The sequence below is a fragment of the Patiria miniata genome, unplaced genomic scaffold (genome assembly GCF_015706575.1).
Source record: "Patiria miniata isolate m_02_andy unplaced genomic scaffold, ASM1570657v1 HiC_scaffold_29, whole genome shotgun sequence".
Classification (NCBI taxonomy): Eukaryota; Metazoa; Echinodermata; class Asteroidea; order Valvatida; family Asterinidae; genus Patiria; species Patiria miniata.
The window spans coordinates 13,249,834-13,270,555 of NW_024037068.1; the positions used below are offsets into that span (position 1 = coordinate 13,249,834).

The 20,722-nt window shown below is 39.5% G+C and overlaps 2 protein-coding genes across 2 annotated transcripts; one reads left to right on the forward strand and one right to left on the reverse strand.

Moving 5' to 3' along the window:
- Window positions 1-419: 419 nt before the first annotated feature.
- LOC119736096 (sulfotransferase 1A1-like) lies at window positions 420-12,177 on the reverse strand. The gene is made up of 9 exons (XM_038210105.1): window positions 12,066-12,177; window positions 11,836-11,904; window positions 9,697-9,755; window positions 7,989-8,168; window positions 6,541-6,677; window positions 5,581-5,821; window positions 4,757-4,851; window positions 3,098-3,272; window positions 420-2,303 (listed from the first exon to the last, which is right to left on the reverse strand). The coding sequence occupies exons 3-9, from the start codon at window positions 9,722-9,724 to the stop codon at window positions 2,194-2,196; spliced, it is 966 nt and encodes a 321-aa protein (XP_038066033.1). The 5' UTR covers window positions 9,725-9,755; window positions 11,836-11,904; window positions 12,066-12,177; the 3' UTR covers window positions 420-2,193.
- A 219-nt stretch (window positions 12,178-12,396) lies between these two features.
- LOC119735953 lies at window positions 12,397-18,114 on the forward strand. The gene is made up of 2 exons (XM_038209928.1): window positions 12,397-12,802; window positions 16,902-18,114. Exon 2 carries the CDS (start codon window positions 17,072-17,074, stop codon window positions 18,038-18,040), a length of 969 nt encoding a protein of 322 aa, XP_038065856.1. The 5' UTR covers window positions 12,397-12,802; window positions 16,902-17,071; the 3' UTR covers window positions 18,041-18,114.
- The last annotated feature ends 2,608 nt before the right edge of the window (window positions 18,115-20,722 follow it).

The following is a 20,722-nucleotide window of genomic DNA, read 5'->3' on the forward strand; positions in this document are numbered from 1 at the left end:
TACCCTTAAGTGGTTTAGACTGTGGTGAAAAAAAAAAGAATAAAGAAAGATATGCTCAGTAACAACGTAAGCCTTGGCTTGAATGCTGATAAAAAATAATGATGCTGATAAAAAACAATCAATAATTTATTTCAGCGAACCGTTGTTTCATTATACGATATGCATCTACAATTAAGCATTCGGGTCAAGGTTTCGGCTCCAAAAACTCAGTATGTTTGTATGTGTTAGAGAACTGGGTATCACCTGCTGTTTTAGCCTTTCTTGTGTACAATTTTGAAACTTTTCTATCAGTTTAACCGATTTTGTTTATAGCCACCTATACGGAATGTGTGATACACATCGATTCTGCATTTGAGTCTGGAAACTGGCTAAGTTTGAATACTAATCGATATAAGGCTACAGTGACGTCTGCGAACAAGTATAGGCCCTCTTCAAAACATAATTTTATTCACAAACGGGGTGAAAACAAAAATCAAAACAAAAATAAAAAAATCACCAATTCAATACAAAATGGTATTAAATGTACAAAATGTATGCAGTATAGTGTCATTATATTTCTTTAGAGGATTCCTTCTAATCGTTCTATCCTGAAAAAAATATTTTCTGCAAGCAGTTATCTTCTACTTTACAATTTATACAAACACTTATCAATTTAAAAACAGTAAGCTAAAAAAATGTTCACCACACATGTACAGATGCATGAAAAGAACTTCCCAACTGTAGGCCATTTCTATCAATCCCTACGCAGGCTAACGTTCAGATGTCATTGCAATTAATGGTCTATGGACCAACTGGAAGCGAGAACTCTACGACCGTCTAAATAACACGCATAGACAGCTTTAAGACCTGTTATTGCAATCCGACCCAGGTTCGATCAAGGACCGTTGGTTGCGTTGTGGCTGGTTCGTGACGTATGTAGGCCTTGTGCCCTAGTATTAAAGTATGTTACCCCGGTTCAGACAGGCGCTCCAAAGTCGCGCCGATCAAAATATATTTTGCATTGACTCGAGTCGACCCAATATATTTTTGATTTTAGACAGGTGAACTTAAAACACTGGCGAATGTTGTACAAACAAACCAACAAACAAACAAACAAACATACGACCTTGGCAACAAGCCGCCATTGCACAACACTTTTGTGTTTTGTGTATATTTTCGAACAGTACCACCGTATCTGATATTATTTTTCCTGAGCAATGTCTGACCGTGTTGACGTAGCAGGAGAGAGGCAGAAACCATGGAGGTCAACTGATCAATCTTAATCTGAATTATGGCCGAGAGAGAAATGAAGGACAAGAATATTGGCAACTATAGGTTGTTGCGTGGAGCAAAATAATAATGTCCCTACCTCTGCTTCTTGGTCGGTCTCCTGCTGCTTTACCACCACGACACAAAAACTTTGGTCGTATGCATGGATTGTGGGATATGTCTTATTGCCACTACTTCTTTACACCATTCACATACATTTGCATACATTTAGAGCATCATTATTCTTACTATAACTGGTTGTACTTTGTATTTATTGTTCAATGACTTGTATTGTTTTAGTTTATAACCCAGGGCCCCAAGGAAACAGTCGATCTTTCGCCATTTAGGGCGTCTAGCCGCCCCTAATGATTTCGGACGTCGGACTTCCCATGTCAATAGTTCAAATGTTGACTCTAAAATTGGTTCTGAAAAGCCAGTACCCTGGCGTTTCAGTACAAGCCGCGCATTAACATCTCTATTAAGTCAATCTTCCGCACAAACGTTTGACCGTGTAATTTGGTCACGATTTTTTCAGTACTTTCGATTGGAATATTTCGTTTATTCATGAGAAATAAACAATTACGTCAACTCAATACTTTAACTACGTTATATTTCGTCAACGAATATCATCAAGCTACAACATTAGTATATTGGATAGTGCGATTAACTATGAATGGCAAGATCCCTGGTTCCAATCATTTGATTTGTTTATGCTACCGTTTCTTCAAATTCATCGTTTTGATAATGTTCATTTAAGGTAAAGAATCCGAGAAAACTACTGACAAGTCCAACCATAAAATGCACATGTCGACTCCCATAAAATGCATTCTATGGGGTTTTATAGTCGAACTACTGGATGCAACATTGTCTTTGTTCGAACTTGCTCAACGAAGACAATTAGATTCTTGACCCTGCTTTCATTTGATTGGCGAATTAGTTGATTGGCTAACTGAAGTCGAAGGTGAGTCCGGTACCGTGCAACTTCTCCTTAATGAGGGCGTCCATGGCTTCGTTCTGTGCCACAGTGAAGTGGTTCTTCCAATCCCCGACGATACCTGAGAAACAAACGGTTGACAAGGCCGGGCAGAGGTTGAATTAGTAGATCACGTGCTGGCTGAATCACTGATTACATTCTCCGATTTGATTTGAGTAAAATGTAATCTTCCCTTTGAGCATGACAATGCTGTAATTGACAAGCATTCCTCGTATGGGGAGAGTTGCAACAGGCCAGCATATGTTACATTTACTTACAAAATGGTAAAAGTCGTGACATTAATACGGGCAACTTAACATGCAAAATGTACATTGAAACTTGGTGGGGTCCGTGGGTTGCCCATTGGTATTAGGCCTACGCCACGGGGCACACGGTCTGTACATGTTTAGGTATCGGGTTCGCGCTAACAACATGCTTCGAATCCCTTTGTGAGTTTATGCGCTCATGAAAATAACGATGTAGTTAATTCAACGTTTAATAAAAGCAGTTTGTTCTGTCCATCTCCTCAGGAGACCGCTTCCTGGAGACGGACACTGTATATCCATTGCAGAGGATTTGAGTTTGCAGTAGAAGGTCCAAGTTTTAAAAAAAAATGTCATTGAACAGGAAGGGTGTTCTGAAACAGTGGCTTTTCTGGTTCAATTTTGCTGGCGCGAGCACTTGAGATATTAATCTTAGGTTTTTTGGGGTTTTTGTTGGTGAACCTAAATCTGATATTTACATTGAAGAGGGACCACGAAGGGTGGGGCACATATTTAGAGCGGTGTAGGTGGAGGTGGGGCTGATGTGCCCCGTCCCCCATTACCATCCACCATAGTTATGAAACTGTTCTAAAACAGTCGACTTCACAATTACCTTTTCTCATGAAGGCCACCGGTTTCTCCTCCTGTGCGAACATGTAGTCCAGGTTGGCCATGGGGTTCTTCTTCATGTTGGCGAAGGTGCAGTGTTCCGTGATTGCATCCAGTGTCTCGGCTGAAAGGCGTTTGCCCAAGAACTGACTGATCTTCTCAACGTTACCTCTCAGATCCTACCAAACGGAGGAAATTTTACTTGCGATAGTCTTTTGTAATAGCAAAGCCTGTTACATTGTGCACCACTTAAGAAGAATACGCAAGCGATCAGCCAATACCGTTTTGACTCAATAAATGAAATGGAAATTTAATATAAAGGAACAAGTATCAGGTTTCGTCAAACGAAGTTCAATTGAGGGAAGTGCAGTGCAATGTGCTAATTTACGTATGCCTTTAGAGACCTATTACGGTTAGACACAAAACAAATACTTCTTTATGATTGGAGCTAATACCTTTTACGTCAAAAAGAGAGAGGGAAATATTAAGCTCCGGTTCAAATCTGCGGGTTCGGTGTTCATGAAGCAAAAATGGACACGTTTAGAGATAACTATAGAGTCCTTCCTAACCTTGTCAGGTGCAAAAAAAAATAAAACAAATAAAATGTTGAAGCCATGCAAAAGCTTAACTTTGAAGAAAAAATCATTGTTACCGCTGAGGATATTATTAATTATGCACTGAATTCATCTTCCAAAATAACCCTATCCCGAAGAACCACCTATAGACAGAGTCTGGTTCCCAGACCAAAAGATTCTGACTACATGTATTTCTGATGAATCTTAGGTCAGACAGCCTCCGTGGCTAAAAATAAACATGACGACATTGATGGCCCTTTTTCAAAGTTCGGCTTCGTTTCCGATTTCGCTTAATCGTTTGTAGCTTTTGCTGTTCTGATCAATTTTTTTTTTAAATAAATCACTTGCTTCGTAATATCATACAGTTATGATAATACAAGTTGATGTTTCTGTAAGATAAAATTGACTAATGTTGATCTGGAATCTTCAAAATTAGGCACCCAAATAGTACTTTTAGCAGGCGGAGCCGAATGAAGACCGAGTTTTGGAAAATCTCGGTAAAGGTCGTCAAATTTAAAATTGTACATGACGCAGCAAAAAGTTTGCCCATACGATCCGAGTAATTTGATGCACACCATCGTCGTTGAATTTCAAGTTTTTTAAATGAAAGCAATTAATATTAATTATCAACTCATTTAAAATAAAATTAATAAGCAATTAGCAGTTAATTAAACCTATATTATATACTCGGAAATACTCGGGCGCTATCCGATTGTCGACGAAACGACTTCGGCAAACTTCAGAAATTTTTGGAAAAAGGAGGAATTCCTCCCGTTTTAGTCACGTGACGTAGATTGTATACAATGTATTACCGGGGGCTACCGGACCTAAGATTCATCAGGAATAGTCAGAATCATTTGGTCTGGGAACCAGACTAGCGCGCGCACCGTTTCCTTGTGGGTGACGCACATACACCAGGGAATTTGTACTATGTGCACGCAGTGGCCGCGCTTCGCAGCACAATATTGCAGTCAAACAAGATGGCGTCGTTTGGACACCCTCAACTGTACTTTCTTTGCCGGTGATGAGGGGTACTTGTGAACTGAGCGGATAGTTTCGAGTACCGGGGTTTATTGTTCAACACTTACCCTTTTCATGTCTTCATACTGCAGTAACAGGATGTTGGGCTCGTGACGTTGCTGCCAGAAGTACAAATAATGATCCCACCATGGTCCATAAGAAACTGAAATTAAACTTCTTTTTTTTTAATAAACATATTGCGAAATCACATCTTAATGATTGCAGGGCGAAGCTTTGATGTTTCCCTTTGTACTGTTGTTTTTTGCTTTTTTTGTTGGGGTTTATTCCGGGTTTGTGATGTATAGCAATCCGTTTGCAGTTGATCTTTCGGTAACAAACCAAAACGTTAGCTCGTATAAAGAATTCGTTGGAATCTATTTAAGGCGTTTAATTTGTTTTAAAAAAAGAAGAGATAATTACCGCATACGTCCCGATATGTGCTCTTTGTATATATTTTTTAGAAAGCGTGTGTATTCGTTGCCACATAATTATTGACGAAAAAGACAACTAAGGCGACCACTATATGTAAAAACACTTGTTCTATCTCTGTTGATAATCAAGTGTATTCTGTTGTCTTTAATACCCACGGCATAAATAAGCAAGCATTATGTGATTGTATCGTTCTTCAATTCAAATAGACAAGCTCTTGTCAGCCGACTAGAATATTATACAATATTGGTAATACAAGAACATGGCGCGAACCAAACAAACAAACACCCCAACAAACAAACAAACAAACACCCCAACACCCCAACAAACACTCCCACGCCCAGCAGCCCGACAAACAAACAAATAAACAAACAGCCCAACAAACAAACAAACAAACAAACACCCCCACACCGAGCAGCCCGACAAATAAACAAATAAACAGACAGCAAGTAGTTAAGTTTACCGTCTCCCCTGAGCATCTTGTCGAAGAACTGCCCGAAGGATTCACTCAGTGAGTCCGGTGATGGGTTGGCCATCTTCATGAAGTAGAAGTAGGAGACCACGAGGTCCTTGGGGTTGCGCATGACGTAGACGATCCTGGGTCTCTTCTCCCACAGCTGAGGCGGGAGAAGCTGGCCCGGCATGTGTGACTTGAGAACACGGGGAGACGGCATCTCCTCAGCGATTTGAAGGTTTGATGGAAGCTATATTTTTTTTTTGAACAAAGAGTCTTAGCCCAAAATATGTATTTCCGGCATTTTTTTACAGTGTGTATAGAATGCCAAACGTAGAATTTCTTGCTATCAGTTTGTAAACATGTTTACCTGCTAAACATTTTTAGCATGAGTTGATAGTAGGAAAGTGTTTAGAATTGTGTTTACTCGCTAAACACGTTTGTGTAGGCTAGGCAAACACAGAGGCAATCGGGCCATGTTTGTCCCAACGCTAACATTCCAAACTTCGTCCCATGGTCATTTGTTGACGTACGCCTCTTGGAAAATTTTCTCACATTTGAGCAGAGTGCGCGCCATGCATTGCAATAGTAAATTGAACTTAAGTGTTACTTCGTGAAAACGAAAATTGTCACTTTTGCGCAAAGTTGCCATGGTAAGCCTTGATGAATGTTTATAAATGTAAGAAACTGAACATCGAAAAAATATGGTTTAACATGTGGCGTGTTACTTCGTGGTGTCGGTGCCAACAATATGTTTTGTTTCAGTATTGCACATTTCAATGTGTATTTTAATAACCCATTGTCATTCCTCTATAACGGTTTGTGATTTTGTTTTACCTTGATCTGTATTTGTAATTATGCACGGATTATGCACAATTTAAGAATATACGATCAAATGAACATTCAGTTTGGTGTTATTAAAACACCAATTGTGAATACCAAAATATACTGTCAACATTTGTAACTTACATTTTTCATTTGCCTGACACGCTCTGGAAGTTCAAGTTCCAGGAACAGAACTCGGAACATTGTGGGCTTCTTGTTGATTTCTTCGAGGTTTCCGTCGTACATGACGCAGGACATAATCTCCTGGGCCCAGGTTGTGCCTGTATCAAAGTATGCAAGCAGCATCCATCGACACTATCTTCGCAGTGAACATGTCATTGGTCAATAGTATGTACATATTAACTGCCTAAATTGAAGTAGTAAAACTAACCTCCCGGGGATTAAAGATGTGGTTACTCATTTATTTAAAGCAAGAAATCATCTCATCGACACTATATATGTAGTGGACAAGTCCTCGGTAAGGCCAAAAAAAAGTCTCCGGTTTCTGGTATGCGCGCGCGTCGCCGTAGCCATGCGCGTCGGCAAAATGAAACAGTTTTTTTTCAATAAAAGATGATGTCTCAAAACCGCCAAACTCACTGGTTTGACTGGAATCCTGCTGCTGCACAATTTTAACGTGTTTTTAGATTGGGTTATGGTCGAGAATAAGCTTTATGTTGCCTCTCTGGACTCCCATAGATTTGGACTAAGTTTAGTCGGGCACCATTTGCAGTCATCAGGCGACATTTGAAGCAAAAAAATCGGGTAAAAAAAAAAAAGCCGCGTCGCCGCACCACTTTTTGGGCAAGTTCCATACCAAAAACCGGAGACTTTTTTTGGGGGGGGGGGGGGGCCTAAATAGTATACAACTATTGACTGCTTCGTGTGGTTTAATTAGAACTACCCAATCTGGGATTTGTAATATTTATTTGGAACGTCGTAATATCACAATTGAGGAACTTTGACCACCGTGCCAAGTCTTCGTCGTTGCATGGAAATCGAACTCTGAATGGTCCCAATGATATATCCAGATAATTTCGTCATGTGTTTTATAATATAATATAATGTACGTGAAAATGAAGTTAAATACGATTGGAACATTTTGACATGTTTACTTCCCGCAGGTTTGCGCATAATCCTAGTGTACAGTTGCATTTTTTTTTAGAAAGGTCTCACTGCAAAACAAAACACCTCGTTCATCGAAATATGTGAAAGCAGTGTTGACAACATACATGCAATTTACGCATGCGTGTTTCAGTGACGTCACTTTATATACGTCTTTAAGAACGCGTGCAACATTACAAGTTTCTAAGTCTGGGGCCAATTTCACGGCACTGCTAAGCACAAAAAGTTGCTTAGCACAAAGAAAATGCTGGCTTATTAGAGCAGGTTCCCAGACAAAGCTCCGTGTGGTGTATATTGCTCGTGATTAGTATTCAGCTGTTGTTTGCTTAGCATGAAATATCACATGGAGTTTTGGCTGGCAAACTGCTTTTAGAGGCCATACTTTTTTTGTACTTAGTATTTGTACTTTTTTGCTAAGCATAGCCGTGAAACTGGCCCCTGGTCGCCGGATTACACTATACCAATACCTGCTTTGGGATACGTGACCACCCACACGTCATCCTGCCTAACGTCCCATTGCTTGAATGCCTCTGCCACGTCAGCTGCTCCTGGTGGTAGCTTGATTCCGCCCACTGCGACTTCCACCGGTGGCTTACCCGCTGGTAAAGCTGACAGAAAGTCGAAAAAAATCTTCCACAGTCCACGAACTGCAATGGATTGTCATTGAAACTAATCCCAGCTTGTCTTTAAAGATACAGTCTATCATTTGCAGATCCCCAAAAAGTAACGGAGTGGACGTAAATATTTTGCAAAAGCACACTTTGTTTAAAGAAAGTAATGAGACTAAACTACATGTGGAATTATTCTTTCTGGCAATTAACCCTAAAAGGGCTGGGGGCGGAATCCGCCCCTCCCCTCGACTTTTTCCGCGATAGCCTTATATTTTTTTTATTTTTTGCGACCCGAGCTGTTATGACTTTTTAGCCTCGAATCTTTTGATACCAAAGATATAAAAATTTCAGGCGCTACGTGCCGTGAAAACTGAATTTTCTCAATTACGTCGTGTAGACAGAGCAGAATTTCCATTCGTACATTTGAATAATTAATTAACCATAATTCTAAAACCCTTTGACCTATAGTCATGAAATTTCTTGGGTACACTGCAAAAACTGTGTTTAGCAATTAAACACTTTTCTAAACACTTTCTTAAACCGCAAAATTATCTTGTCTTAGTATCTTTCCACCATGCAAACCTTCAAATCTCATCTAAAATTTTTCTTGCTATCAGTTTGTAAACATGTTTAAGTACTAAACACGTGTAGCGTAAGGATTGATGGTGTGTAGCAATTGAGCAATAATGTTTAGCTTCTAAACATGTTTACAAAATGAAAGCAAGATTGTGTTTAATTGCAAAACACAGTTTTTAGAGTGTATGTTTATAATAGTTGCTCTATGCACGTACCGAGTTTCACAATTTTTCGTCACTCGACGGCCGAGAATCCGCCCCCCCCCCCCCCCCGGCTGAGAGATGGTCAAAATAACCCGGCCCTTTTAGGGTTAAGCTGTCGTTTTGAAAAAAAAGAATCAAAAAGAGAAGGCCTTTTCAGCGTTGCGTCTTAAGAAAATGGAAATGTCCGTTAATAGGTCGTATTTATATTCGGCGGAACGCGCGCAAGTGTTGACACGACGCACATACGCGCGCGGTTCCTATAATTCGTCGGTTCAGTGCGCGAGATCGAGATCGCGTAGTTGCAATCGGCTCAGTGAGAACGTGTCTGACGCTGAATTAAGGCCCAATTCAAAACATGATTCAAGCAACTTTTGATTTTCGGAATCAGGTTGGCGAAGATTGGCGGGACACTGGTGAAGTTCCTGCGACATATATTTGGAATAAATTCAGCTACAGAAATCAATTTGGCAGCATTGAAAAGCCAACGATTTGCGCTTTAACAGGATGTACTTGAAAAGTCAAAGGTGGGGGTTATTCCTCATTATGCAATGGCAGGTCACAAATGATAGACGCTACCTTTAATGGTGCATGCGCCATCACAACGTCACTACATACTGAATTTGAATGAAGGTATAACAAACTCTTTTCTTCTATATTTCCCATTGATTTGATTTTCATGAAAATATAAACGATGAGATTTTCTTTAGGTGTAAGACAACTCTGTTAAAAGCAATTCGGAAAAGAAGGGACATAAAGGGGTTAGGAGAAACAAACAGAATACTTGCATTCTTCTCCGGTGACGTACTTCTCCATCTTCCGACGTCAAATGAAACGACCAATCTGTCTACAATTGAAGAAATTCAACAAAGTATACCAAAAAAAAGACTATCAATTATAAGGCCAAATAAAACAAACGTGTTCAGCGTTAATTGTGCCTTTAAAAAAAGGAAGGAGTAGGCCCCTTTTTCCAAAAGACCGGCCGTGCTATTTTTCAAGATAACTGCCAGCTTTTTTTAAAATGGCCGCCAGCTTTTCGAGTCTAAAAGTACGACTTTTATTCCAAAGAAGATCATTAAATTAATATTTTTTGTTTGTGGTCTTTTTTTTTCTTCAATGAAATCATAAGGAGGCGGCTTCCAAAAAGGAAGCGGTCGGGGACGCTTCATATGTTTTTCTTTTTAATTTTGTGATTGGGGTCCGCGCAAGTCAGACACCTCATATAGGTCCTACGCCACATAAGTCCGACAAATCTCATCCCCCAACCAAAGCCCCATACGTCCGACGCCTCATTTGTCCGACGTCCCATGGTTCCGATGCCTCATAAGTCCGACGCCTTATAAAAGTCCGAAGCCTCTTTATTCCGAAACATCGTTTGTCCGTTGACGGAATTATGGGGCGCCGGACTTATGAGGCGTCGGACCTATGGAGCCGAATTGAAGTGCTTCAAAGTGAAGTGTTTCAAAACAAGTCCATAGTCAAGAAAGATGGCGATAGTCAAACGTGTCTGCTTCGGTCCCATATATACAGTGAAATCTTGATTTAGTCGAACTTCAAGGGAACAAGTTCACAGTTTGACTTAAGCAGAGTTTTAAATTGAGCAGGGTCGTATATCATTAATTGTTTTACTACTGAAGGCAATGGATTCTTTGTTTGACCTAATAGTTGTTTTGAGTTATCGGACTTTGACTTATTGAGATTTCACTGTAGGCCTAGTTCATTCTGTAATCGACGCTTGTCTAACTGTAAGTCTATATTAAAGTGACACAATCCTATGTTTTGTCCAGTATCTCAGTATTGCGGATTGTAACGTTCAATCCTCGAAAGCTTGCACAGCTGGGTGTGGGAGACGAAGTCTCAACATAAAAATGCAGGACAATGTTGTAGTCTTGTTGTAATCACAAGTCCATCAAAATTCGGCCATGAATGATTAAATCATCCAGCCCAAACTCAACTCACAAGATATACTAATGTAGTGAGCTCTGAGAAAGGCATTATTCTCTTCTGTTGATCATGTCTGGACGTATTGGTGGATTGACTTGTTATTTCATGACCGGCCTTCAACTGTGATTCATGATCCGGCACACATATATAGTGAATTCGCTACGACCGATTAGGCCACAAAAAAAGTCTCCGGTTTCTGGTATGGAGCTTGCCCAAAAAGTGGTGCGGCGACGCGGCTTTTTTTTTTTTTTTACCTGACTTTTTTGCTTCAAATGTCGGCTGATGACTGCAAATGGTGCCCGACTAAACTTATTGCAAAATGTACGGGAGTCCAGTGAGTCCACATAAAGCTTATTCTCGATCATACCCCCATCTAAAAACACGTTAAAACTGTGCTGCAGCAGAATTCCAGTCAAACCAGTGAGTTTGGCGGTTTTGAGACATCATCTTTTATTGAAAAAAAAAACTTTTTCATTTTGCCGACGCGCAGGGCTACGGCGACGCGCGCGCATACCAGAAACCGGAGACTTTTTTTTTTGGCCTTAGGACTACATTTTATAAAACAGGATTTCCTAACAAAATTATGGAGAAAAAAACATGCGCCCTCTAGCTTGAAGCCGTACGTGCAACATTAACATGGTGAGAACGCGCAATGATAAAAAAAAGGACCGCTCCAAACTTTAAGTACTGTGCTAATACGTTGTCTAGAATTTGAAACTGGTTTATCTGAGAACTTAAACCCAGATGAAATGCTTTCCTGAATTTCGGACGGAATAAACTGCTGGTACACAGTACATAGCTACACCGTCCCTTTGACACAAACGTGTATACTATACTAACGTCCGACAATATTTAAACCTATTTTCTTCTGATAGATTCTCTGGACAATACCCATTTGAAAAGGATTTACTGCAGGAACGGACAGCAGTATTCCTTTCAAAATACAGCCCCCTAACATTAACGGCTGAAACTATAGTACTCACTTGCAAAATGTTGTGATTCACTCAAGAGGCCACCTTACATTTATTCATTTATATCGCCACGTCAAAAGCCTGCACAAAACACCAATGGATCAGGAATAGTACAACGGAAACAGTTGCGTGAGATGTCAAATAAAAAAACCTGTTTCTCGCTATATATTCACATTTTGGTGGAAATGCATGAAAACAGTTCACAATGTACATGTACTGCAGTTTGCACATGTACTGCTTACCGGGTGTTGTTTCCTTGTTAACGTCACCTCCTATCGATACCTACTTTTCATCAGTAAACCTTACACAATATCTATTGCTTATGTTTTGACACAGAATTACGAATGGTAAAAGATGCGCCCTTGACAAGTCGCAAAGACTATTTTGACCGCGCTGCCTGTGGATAAACCAAAACATATTTTTCGATGGCCTCGGCCTCGAGTTGAAAGAGCGTGTGTGCACGATAACACAATGAAGGTTCAGAATAGGAATAGGTCAAATATGGCATACAATAGTTCAGTTGTGAGTATAACGAGATTGAAAAGAGATGGAAAGAGTGTTCTATGGTATTGTTGTGGCGCTCTTATGTAATACCAGACGTGGCGCTCTTATGTAATACCAGACGTGCGCTCTTATAATACAAATTCTTCTAATACCCTCCTAATCTTGTGTGGCTATATAAGCACGCCCGTATTCATTGTTCGTTGCAGTTGGCTTCAGGGCGTTGGCTTCATCATGACTTTCTGTACCATTTTCTGTAGTCATATTAAATTATTTGGAAGCGAAGTTTGAGTGTCCTGTGTTTGGATTTGAGTTGTCCAATGTCTGTTTTTATAAATTCCTAATTCGCTACATCACAAGCATCATAAGAAATGGTGGAAGATCCGCACCAACTCTGTGTTTCTACACCGAGCTTTCCCGGTCCTTCATTCCGGACTCTGACGGCCAACGCCCCGGTCAGCTGCCCTTGCCGGGCACGGTAAGTTTTTTTTTATTTTTCAAAGTGGCATCAGTTTCGTAGGTTTCATTTTCTTTTGTAAATAAAGTATTAAAGGGTATACTGGACACAGTTGTAGAATTATACAGTAAATGATATAAAGTGGCGGATTGTCCAAATTAATTTCATTTGATTTCTGTGTTCAAGTATCAATCCTTCAATGTTTATGGAAGTCGATCTAGAAGAAAAACCAACAATGTCGGGCACCAAATATGATTTAGCCTCTAGTGGACTAAAATATTCAGGTCTTCCCGAAGAGGACGTAGACGAATTTATTTCTAGATTTAGGACTTTGGCCTCATTAAGAGATTTTGCAGATGCCAAAAAAGTCTTGGCTTTACAGTCTCGAATATTTGGCCACGCCCGAATTTTTCTAGAAAGTGTGCCGAATGAAGACAAAAATTCAGTAGAGAGTATCCAAACGATTTTGAAGAAACATTTTCAAGGTGACTCTTGGGTGTGGCAAGTTGAAACAAAATTGCTTGAACGAAAACAACTACCTTCCGAAACATTGGATGATTATGCTTCAGATATTATGCACATGTGTCAACAAGTTAAGAAATCAAGTGCAGAGTGTCTTTCCATATTTGTACGTGGATTATTACCATCCATTCGGGCATTTGTATTTTCCAAACAACCGAAATCATTCCATGATGCTCTTGATTATGCTAGACTGGCTATTTCTGTGCAACAAACGGCTCACGAGCCGGATAGATTGAAAGCAAATGATACTAATCCTAGTGTTTCCGTAAATGCCATCCATTCCACTCTGCAATCCCTTACAGTAACCATGAATTCAATTGCGAATAGGTTGGATAGGTTGGAACAACAGAAGGAACAAAGTCCAAAGAAACCAATTTCACCTGGTAGAGCTAATCCTCAGCAATCCAATCGTTATCCATTTACTTGTCACAGATGTGGTCGCACAGGTCACAAATGGCGCTATTGCCGAGCTACTTTCGATGTCTTAGGTAATCCTTTAAACTAAGGAGCCCACCTGTTAATGTCAAAACTTCAAAAATTCAAACACCGACAGGTGGGGAAGCCTCAGACAAACAAAAAGAAGGCCTTGTGAATTTACAAGTAAACAGTAGTTCTGATTGTGTTGAAATTAATTTGAGTTCTTCAAGTACAATTGATGTAAGGATTTATCATGTACAAGTTGAAGCCCTTATTGATACTGGTGCTTCCATTAATCTTATCGATAATGACTGGCTTTTAAAACATCTTCCTGCCATGCACCATTTAATCGAAAAACCACGTTTGATGAGTGCTAAAACGGCTAATAATTCTGACTTAGACATTACAGGGTTTATTACCTTACCAGTGGCTATGTGTGACACCTGTTTTCAAATAGAATTCCATGTTGTGTGTAGTCTTACCTCACATATGATTCTTGGTTCACATTTTCTAAGCGAACAGTGTGCTAACATAGATTATAGGTCACGTAAACTACGACTCACTAAGAAAAACCAGTTGCGTGTTCTTAAGAAGCAAACAATCCCACCACGCTCTCAAACCGTAGTTTGTGCAAAAGTTTCAAATCAACTTCCTGTAAACACTGTTGGTTTATGCCTTGGAGGTAGACATATTACGTCACTAGGTGTAATGGTGGCACGCACCGCAAGTCAAGTTACAAATGTCAAGGGTCAAGCAAATGTATTGGTTATGAATATTTCTGAAGATCCAATTACTTTGTATCCACGTACCAAACTGGGAACGTTCAATTTAATCGATCCCTGTGAGTTAGTACCAATGACAACGATAGATCTTAAGGAACATGAGGCATACGTTGCAGAAGTTAAAACTTCTTCTGACAGTAACAATCCAAGTTTGAGTGAAGCTTGTTGTGAGAAAACAGTGATTTCTGGAAAACAGACAGAAGAAATTCTCTCCAAAGTCATGTTGAATACAGATCACATGTCTAATTCAGAAACAGCTGCGATAACTCAGCTAATATCAGATTATTCTGACATTTTCCAAGTTGGTGGAGGACCTAGAGGCCGATATTCAGGAGTTAAACATACTATTAACACAGGAGATCACCCCTCGATTAAGTCTCGGCCCTATAGACAACCACCTCACATCCAACAGGAAATACAAAAACATGTCAAGAGTATGTTGAACGAAGGCATTATTAGAGAATCCACTAGCCCATGGAGTTTCCCAGTATGTATGGTACCAAAGAAAGAGCAGGGTTCATATCGTTTTTGTGTAGATTTTCGTAAGCTAAATAAGATCAGTATTATGGATAATTTTCCATTACCGAACATATCTGATGCACTTGATAGCCTAGGCATCATGAAACCACAGTATTTTTCAACTCTAGACCTAGCAGCTGGATATTGGCAAATAGAACTTGAAGAATCATCCAAATCCAAGGCTTGCTTCATTACGCAAGATTCTCTGTATGAATTCCAGGTACTTCCATTTGGTTTGCACTCTGCCCCTGCCACATTCCAAAGAGCTATGCAAGAAGTGTTGAGAGGTCTTAATTGGAAATCTGTGCTGTGTTATCTAGATGATGTAATAATCTTCTCAAATACATTTGCAGAACATATACATCATTTGAAGCAGGTGTTTGATCGTTTTCGTAACTCTGGTCTTAAATTACAGCCAAAAAAATGTGTTTTTGCCCAACAAAAGATCAAATATTTGGGCATGGTTCTGAGCAGTGAAGGGATTGAAACCGATCCTGATAAGGTAGAAGTTGTCAAAAATTATCCTACACCAAAGAAAGTTTCAGAAGTAAGATCATACCTTGGATTTGTAGGGTATTACCGTAAATTTATCAAGGACTTCTGTAGGATTGCAGAACCTCTCACTAACTTGACTAGAAAAGATGTGCCATTTATTTGGAGTGAAAGTTGCCAAACTGCATTTGAGACTCTCAAACAACACCTGGTTGAACCACCTATTTTAGCGTTTCCCAGATTTGACGGTACAGAATTTTACCTTCAAACAGATGCGTCTGGAAAAGGACTCGGCTTTATTCTAGCCCAAGTCCAAGACGATAAAGAAAGGGTCATTGCCTATGGTGGTAGAGCATTACATAATGCAGAACGCAACTACACTACGACTGAATTAGAGGCTCTTGCAGTTGTCGAAGGTGTAAAGAAATATGCACAGTATCTCCAGGGAGTAAAATTTACTGTTGTTACTGACCATTGCGCATTAAAGTGGTTATTTGACAGTAAACATGCTACTGGTAGATTAGCACGTTGGGCACTTAAATTACAGTCATATAACTTTCAAGTTGTACACGTCAAAGGCCGAAATTGTCATGTAGATACACTTAGTAGAATTGACTATGATAGATCCTGTACTGAATGTAGTCGGTGTCATGTTTCTAACAATACTGTTCCGACACAAATGGATACCAGTTGGGTAGAAACAGATTTTGATGATATTGATGATGAAGTTTTGTGTTCTGCTGATGAAGTTAAGTCATCCAGTCCGAATGTTAATGTTGTAAAGAATTTAAGATATCAGCATGGAAAGAGGATACCGAGTAACGACTGTGTTGAAAAAGAGGCTCCTCAATTTCCAACTGGAATTAATCTTGAAAATTTCAAACAAGCATTAGCAGTAGATGACTTTTCTGGTACGATGCTAAAGTTTTTAGAAAGAAACGAATTACCAGACGATGACAAAAAGGCCAGAAATCTGATACTACAAGCCGATCAATATTTTGCCAAGGATGGTTTATTATATCATATTTGGCATACTCCGTCAAATCGACACATGCCAGAACGGAATATATATCAGTTGTATGTACCCCAACTGTTTGTAGGCACAGTACTTGATAATTGTCATGACAGTGTCCTTGCCGCTCATTTTGGATTTCATAGAACTTATAGCAAAATCCGTCAACGTTACTATTGGAAAGGAATGTACAAAGATGTAGATAATTGGGTGCGTAGTTGTATTTCATGTGCTCAGAGAAAAACGCATAGACACAAGGTTTTAGCACCGTTGATTACAATGAAAGTCCCTGGGCCTTTTGAACGAGTAAGTGTTGATATTCTGGGGCCATTACCTGTTACAACAAATGCTAACCGTTATGTTCTCTGTTTCACAGATCACTGTACGAGATGGCCTATTTTGGTTCCATTGAAGAACATAGATGCATCCACAGTAGCTAGAGCACTCTACGACAATGTTATTTGTGAACATGGGTGTCCAGAGACTCTACTAAGTGACAGAGGATCAAACTTTCTTAGCAAGGTGGTATTAGAGGTGTGTCGAATCATGCGAACTCACAAATTAAATACCAGTTCCTATCATCCTCAATGTAATGCTATTCAAGAAAGGTTCAACTCAGTTATCCTTGATACCATTTCTCACTATGTAAATACATGTCATAATGACTGGGATCAATACTTAACCTCCGTACAGTTCGCTTATCGCACTACTCCTGCTGAAAATTCTGTGGGATTCAGCCCCTTCTTCCTTTTATATGGTAGAGAAGCAAGGTTACCCTTAGATGTGACACTCCTTACAAATTCCAATTATCCAGAGAAAACACTTAGAGAGCACATGCATCACTTGGTTTCCCAACTTGAAGTTTTTCGAGATGTATCCAAGCGTCATGCAGAGCTCAATCAAGCCAAAATGAAAGAGCGTTTTGATGAAAAAGCACAAAAGGTACCATATCAAATTGGAGACACAGTTTGGATTTATATTCCTGCATTCCAAAAAGGACTATCCCGTAAACTTATGAAGTTTTGGGCTGGACCGTATCTTTTAGTAGAACAGACATCTCCAGTAAATTTTCGAGTTAGAAATCTTGAAAATAATAAATTACTGTCTTCCCCAGTACACGTGAACCGAATGAAATTTGCATATAACAGATATGTTCGCCCAAGTAATGATTCTGTTCCATTTGATCCAAAGCAGAATACATCAATACTAGGTTTGCAAGAAGATGACTGCCCACAAAACATTTTCCATCCTCTCACGGCAGTACATCAGTCCAGTGAGTCGGAATCTTCTGGAATTCCCTTTGTTCCAGGATTACCGCAGATTTCAGAGAAACCCAAAGAATATGAAATTGAGCGCATAATCAGAGGCAGGTATAAGAATAAGCGACTTGTGTACCTGATCAAGTGGAAAGGTTTTCCTCACTCAAAGAATACTTGGGAACCCGAAACAAATTTGAATGCTGCGGCATTAGAGTTCCTTAAAACACATCCAGTGAAGATTTCAGGTAAAATGTAAAATAAAATTTAAAAAAAAAGAAAAAAAAAAAAAAAAAAAGAAAAAAAAAAAAGAAAAAAAAAGAGAAAAAAAGATATTAAAATATATAATTGTGTAATCAATTAGCATTGTAATTGTTTTGATTGCATATGTTGTGGCCTTGATATTGCTGTCTTGATTTTGTGATCGACTTTCTCATTTTTATGCCATTTTGATTATTAGAAGAATCAAATTAATTTATGAAACTTACTGCTGATGTCACTATAATTGTATTTTACTCTTGCATAAAAAGAAGTGTTAAGTTGTTAAAAAGAGTAAAACCTGTAGCAAATAAAAGTCGACTTTATAAAATAAATAAATATGAATTTAATTTAGTTTACGATGCTTAAGTGATAATTCAGCTTCCAGTGGCGCCCTGGATGGGATCGTTGAGGATGTCGGACCACGTGAGGAACCTGCGGCCTGATCAGCCTGATGAGTGACTGTGTGTGATGTGATGAATGACGAGATGGGAGAACGTGTGGAGGTCCTACGCGGTTAATGGAGACGACTATGAACACCATTTACGACACGCAACGATCGACCCAGTATGGAATAAATTGGCTGATATTATAACTTAAAAACAAATATAATAATAATGTAATTTTGAATAGCTCGAATTTTGTTCATATTTTGTAATTAAATTGTCAGGAGCCAATTCAGTTAGGGGTGGCGTATGTTGTGGCGCTCTTATGTAATACCAGACGTGGCGCTCTTATGTAATACCAGACGTGCGCTCTTATAATACAAATTCTTCTAATACCCTCCTAATCTTGTGTGGCTATATAAGCACGCCCGTATTCATTGTTCGTTGCAGTTGGCTTCAGGGCGTTGGCTTCATCATGACTTTCTGTACCATTTTCTGTAGTCATATTAAATTATTTGGAAGCGAAGTTTGAGTGTCCTGTGTTTGGATTTGAGTTGTCCAATGTCTGTTTTTATAAATTCCTAATTCGCTACATCACAAGCATCATAAGAGTATATACATGTACGCGCCACGACAGAAACTTGCTGTATCACGTAAGCCTTGCTATTATTGTACTCGCCCCGTGAGATCTGTCTTTGTACATGTACATGCGTTGGCCTCGGCCATACTACATTCACCATTGGTTTTATACTTTCTTATCCACACTCCCGTGTTTAATAACCTACAAACTTTTTTTTAACCAGAATGAAACATGATTAACACATTTTCTGCAAACGGTTTTGCTTGAGTTTGTTTTTGTTAGTTTAGAAGTGTTTGTTTCTTCTGCCATAAACCTAAAAAAAGCACGCAAAAAAAACCCCACTTATTTGGAGCTCAGATAGGTCTATGAGCGGATTTCCTCTGGCCAACAAAATTTCTCGCTGTCATAAATTTGCTCCCTTAAGCTGACCCTCAAACGCACACATGACAGCATTATAATCCCGCTTAAAAAAATGTCTACTCTCTTAATAAAAAGTGCCCTTCAAAAACACAAATACCCCTCTCGCAATAACAAAATGTTGCCCCTCTCGAGATGGGAAATTGGCCATCAAAAACAATAGTGCTCCAATCGCCATAACTTCTATCAAGATGGAAAACTGCCCCTCGAAAGCAAAATATTAGTGCCCAAAATCGCAGCATTAAACCTTTGCCCCTGTCAAAGGCCTTAAACAAAATACTAGTGCTCCTCACGCGACTAAAATGGTCACTAATTAAGTAGCCACCAAAAGGATCAGTGCCCCTCTCACGATAAATAAAAATGGTCCCTTTGTATAGGTCTAGGCTTACTAGTCACATGCAAGGGCAGACCCACAATCCTGGCCAAATCCCGCTTGGCCCCCAACCCCCCGGCCCTCTCATTGCGCGGTGTGTGCTCCATTAGATGGAGAGAACAACATTGACCGGGGAGCAGGAGAATGGGTGACCGTGGCAGGCTCAGGAAAGTGTCCCAACCATTTGGCCGGGATGGCAGATAGGTTACTGCCGATGATGCGGCGGACGCCGATGGGTTTCTTCATGAAACGTTACCTTATTTGAGAACAATCTTGCAATATTGAGACTTTTTCAGTAATAGGTCTACACTGTATTATTTTTTTAGTAAGGGAATTAACATTTTAAAAATGTTTAACGCAAACGCGTAGTGGACATCAATGTGGTTAGTAAATTGTATTCAGTGTAACACGTATTCATTTCAATGTGAACAAAATAGTTTGACAATTTTCTCCTCTTTCACACCAGCGGAATGTCCTTTTTTTTTCTCGGAGCAAGTACCCCGTTTTGGTGATGCCCCCAGTTTGAAAAGCGTTCCGCCGTCCGCCGTCCATGGATACGCGGTTTTTTCCCTCAAATTAGTGCCCACTAATAAATCAAGAGGTTTTTATAGGACACATGTGATCACAGTGGGCCAGAATGGGATGAAAGTGCGCCAAAAATAGAAATCATTAAGTCTTGTGCAGGAAGGTTCACCTAACTGGGTTTTCCGACCCGTAGAATCCAATGGTGATAGTTACATCAGAGTATGACGTCAGCAAAATACCGATTTTTGATTGGTCCTGATGTAATGGACTGTATATCGCGGTACAATTGTGACCAATAATTGCTTTTCAGTAAAAAAAAAATAGAACAAAAAGGGGAAATTGCTAACATCGTTGTTTTTTTACGATTAAATATGCTAAATTTTAACTTCATAATGTCATGAC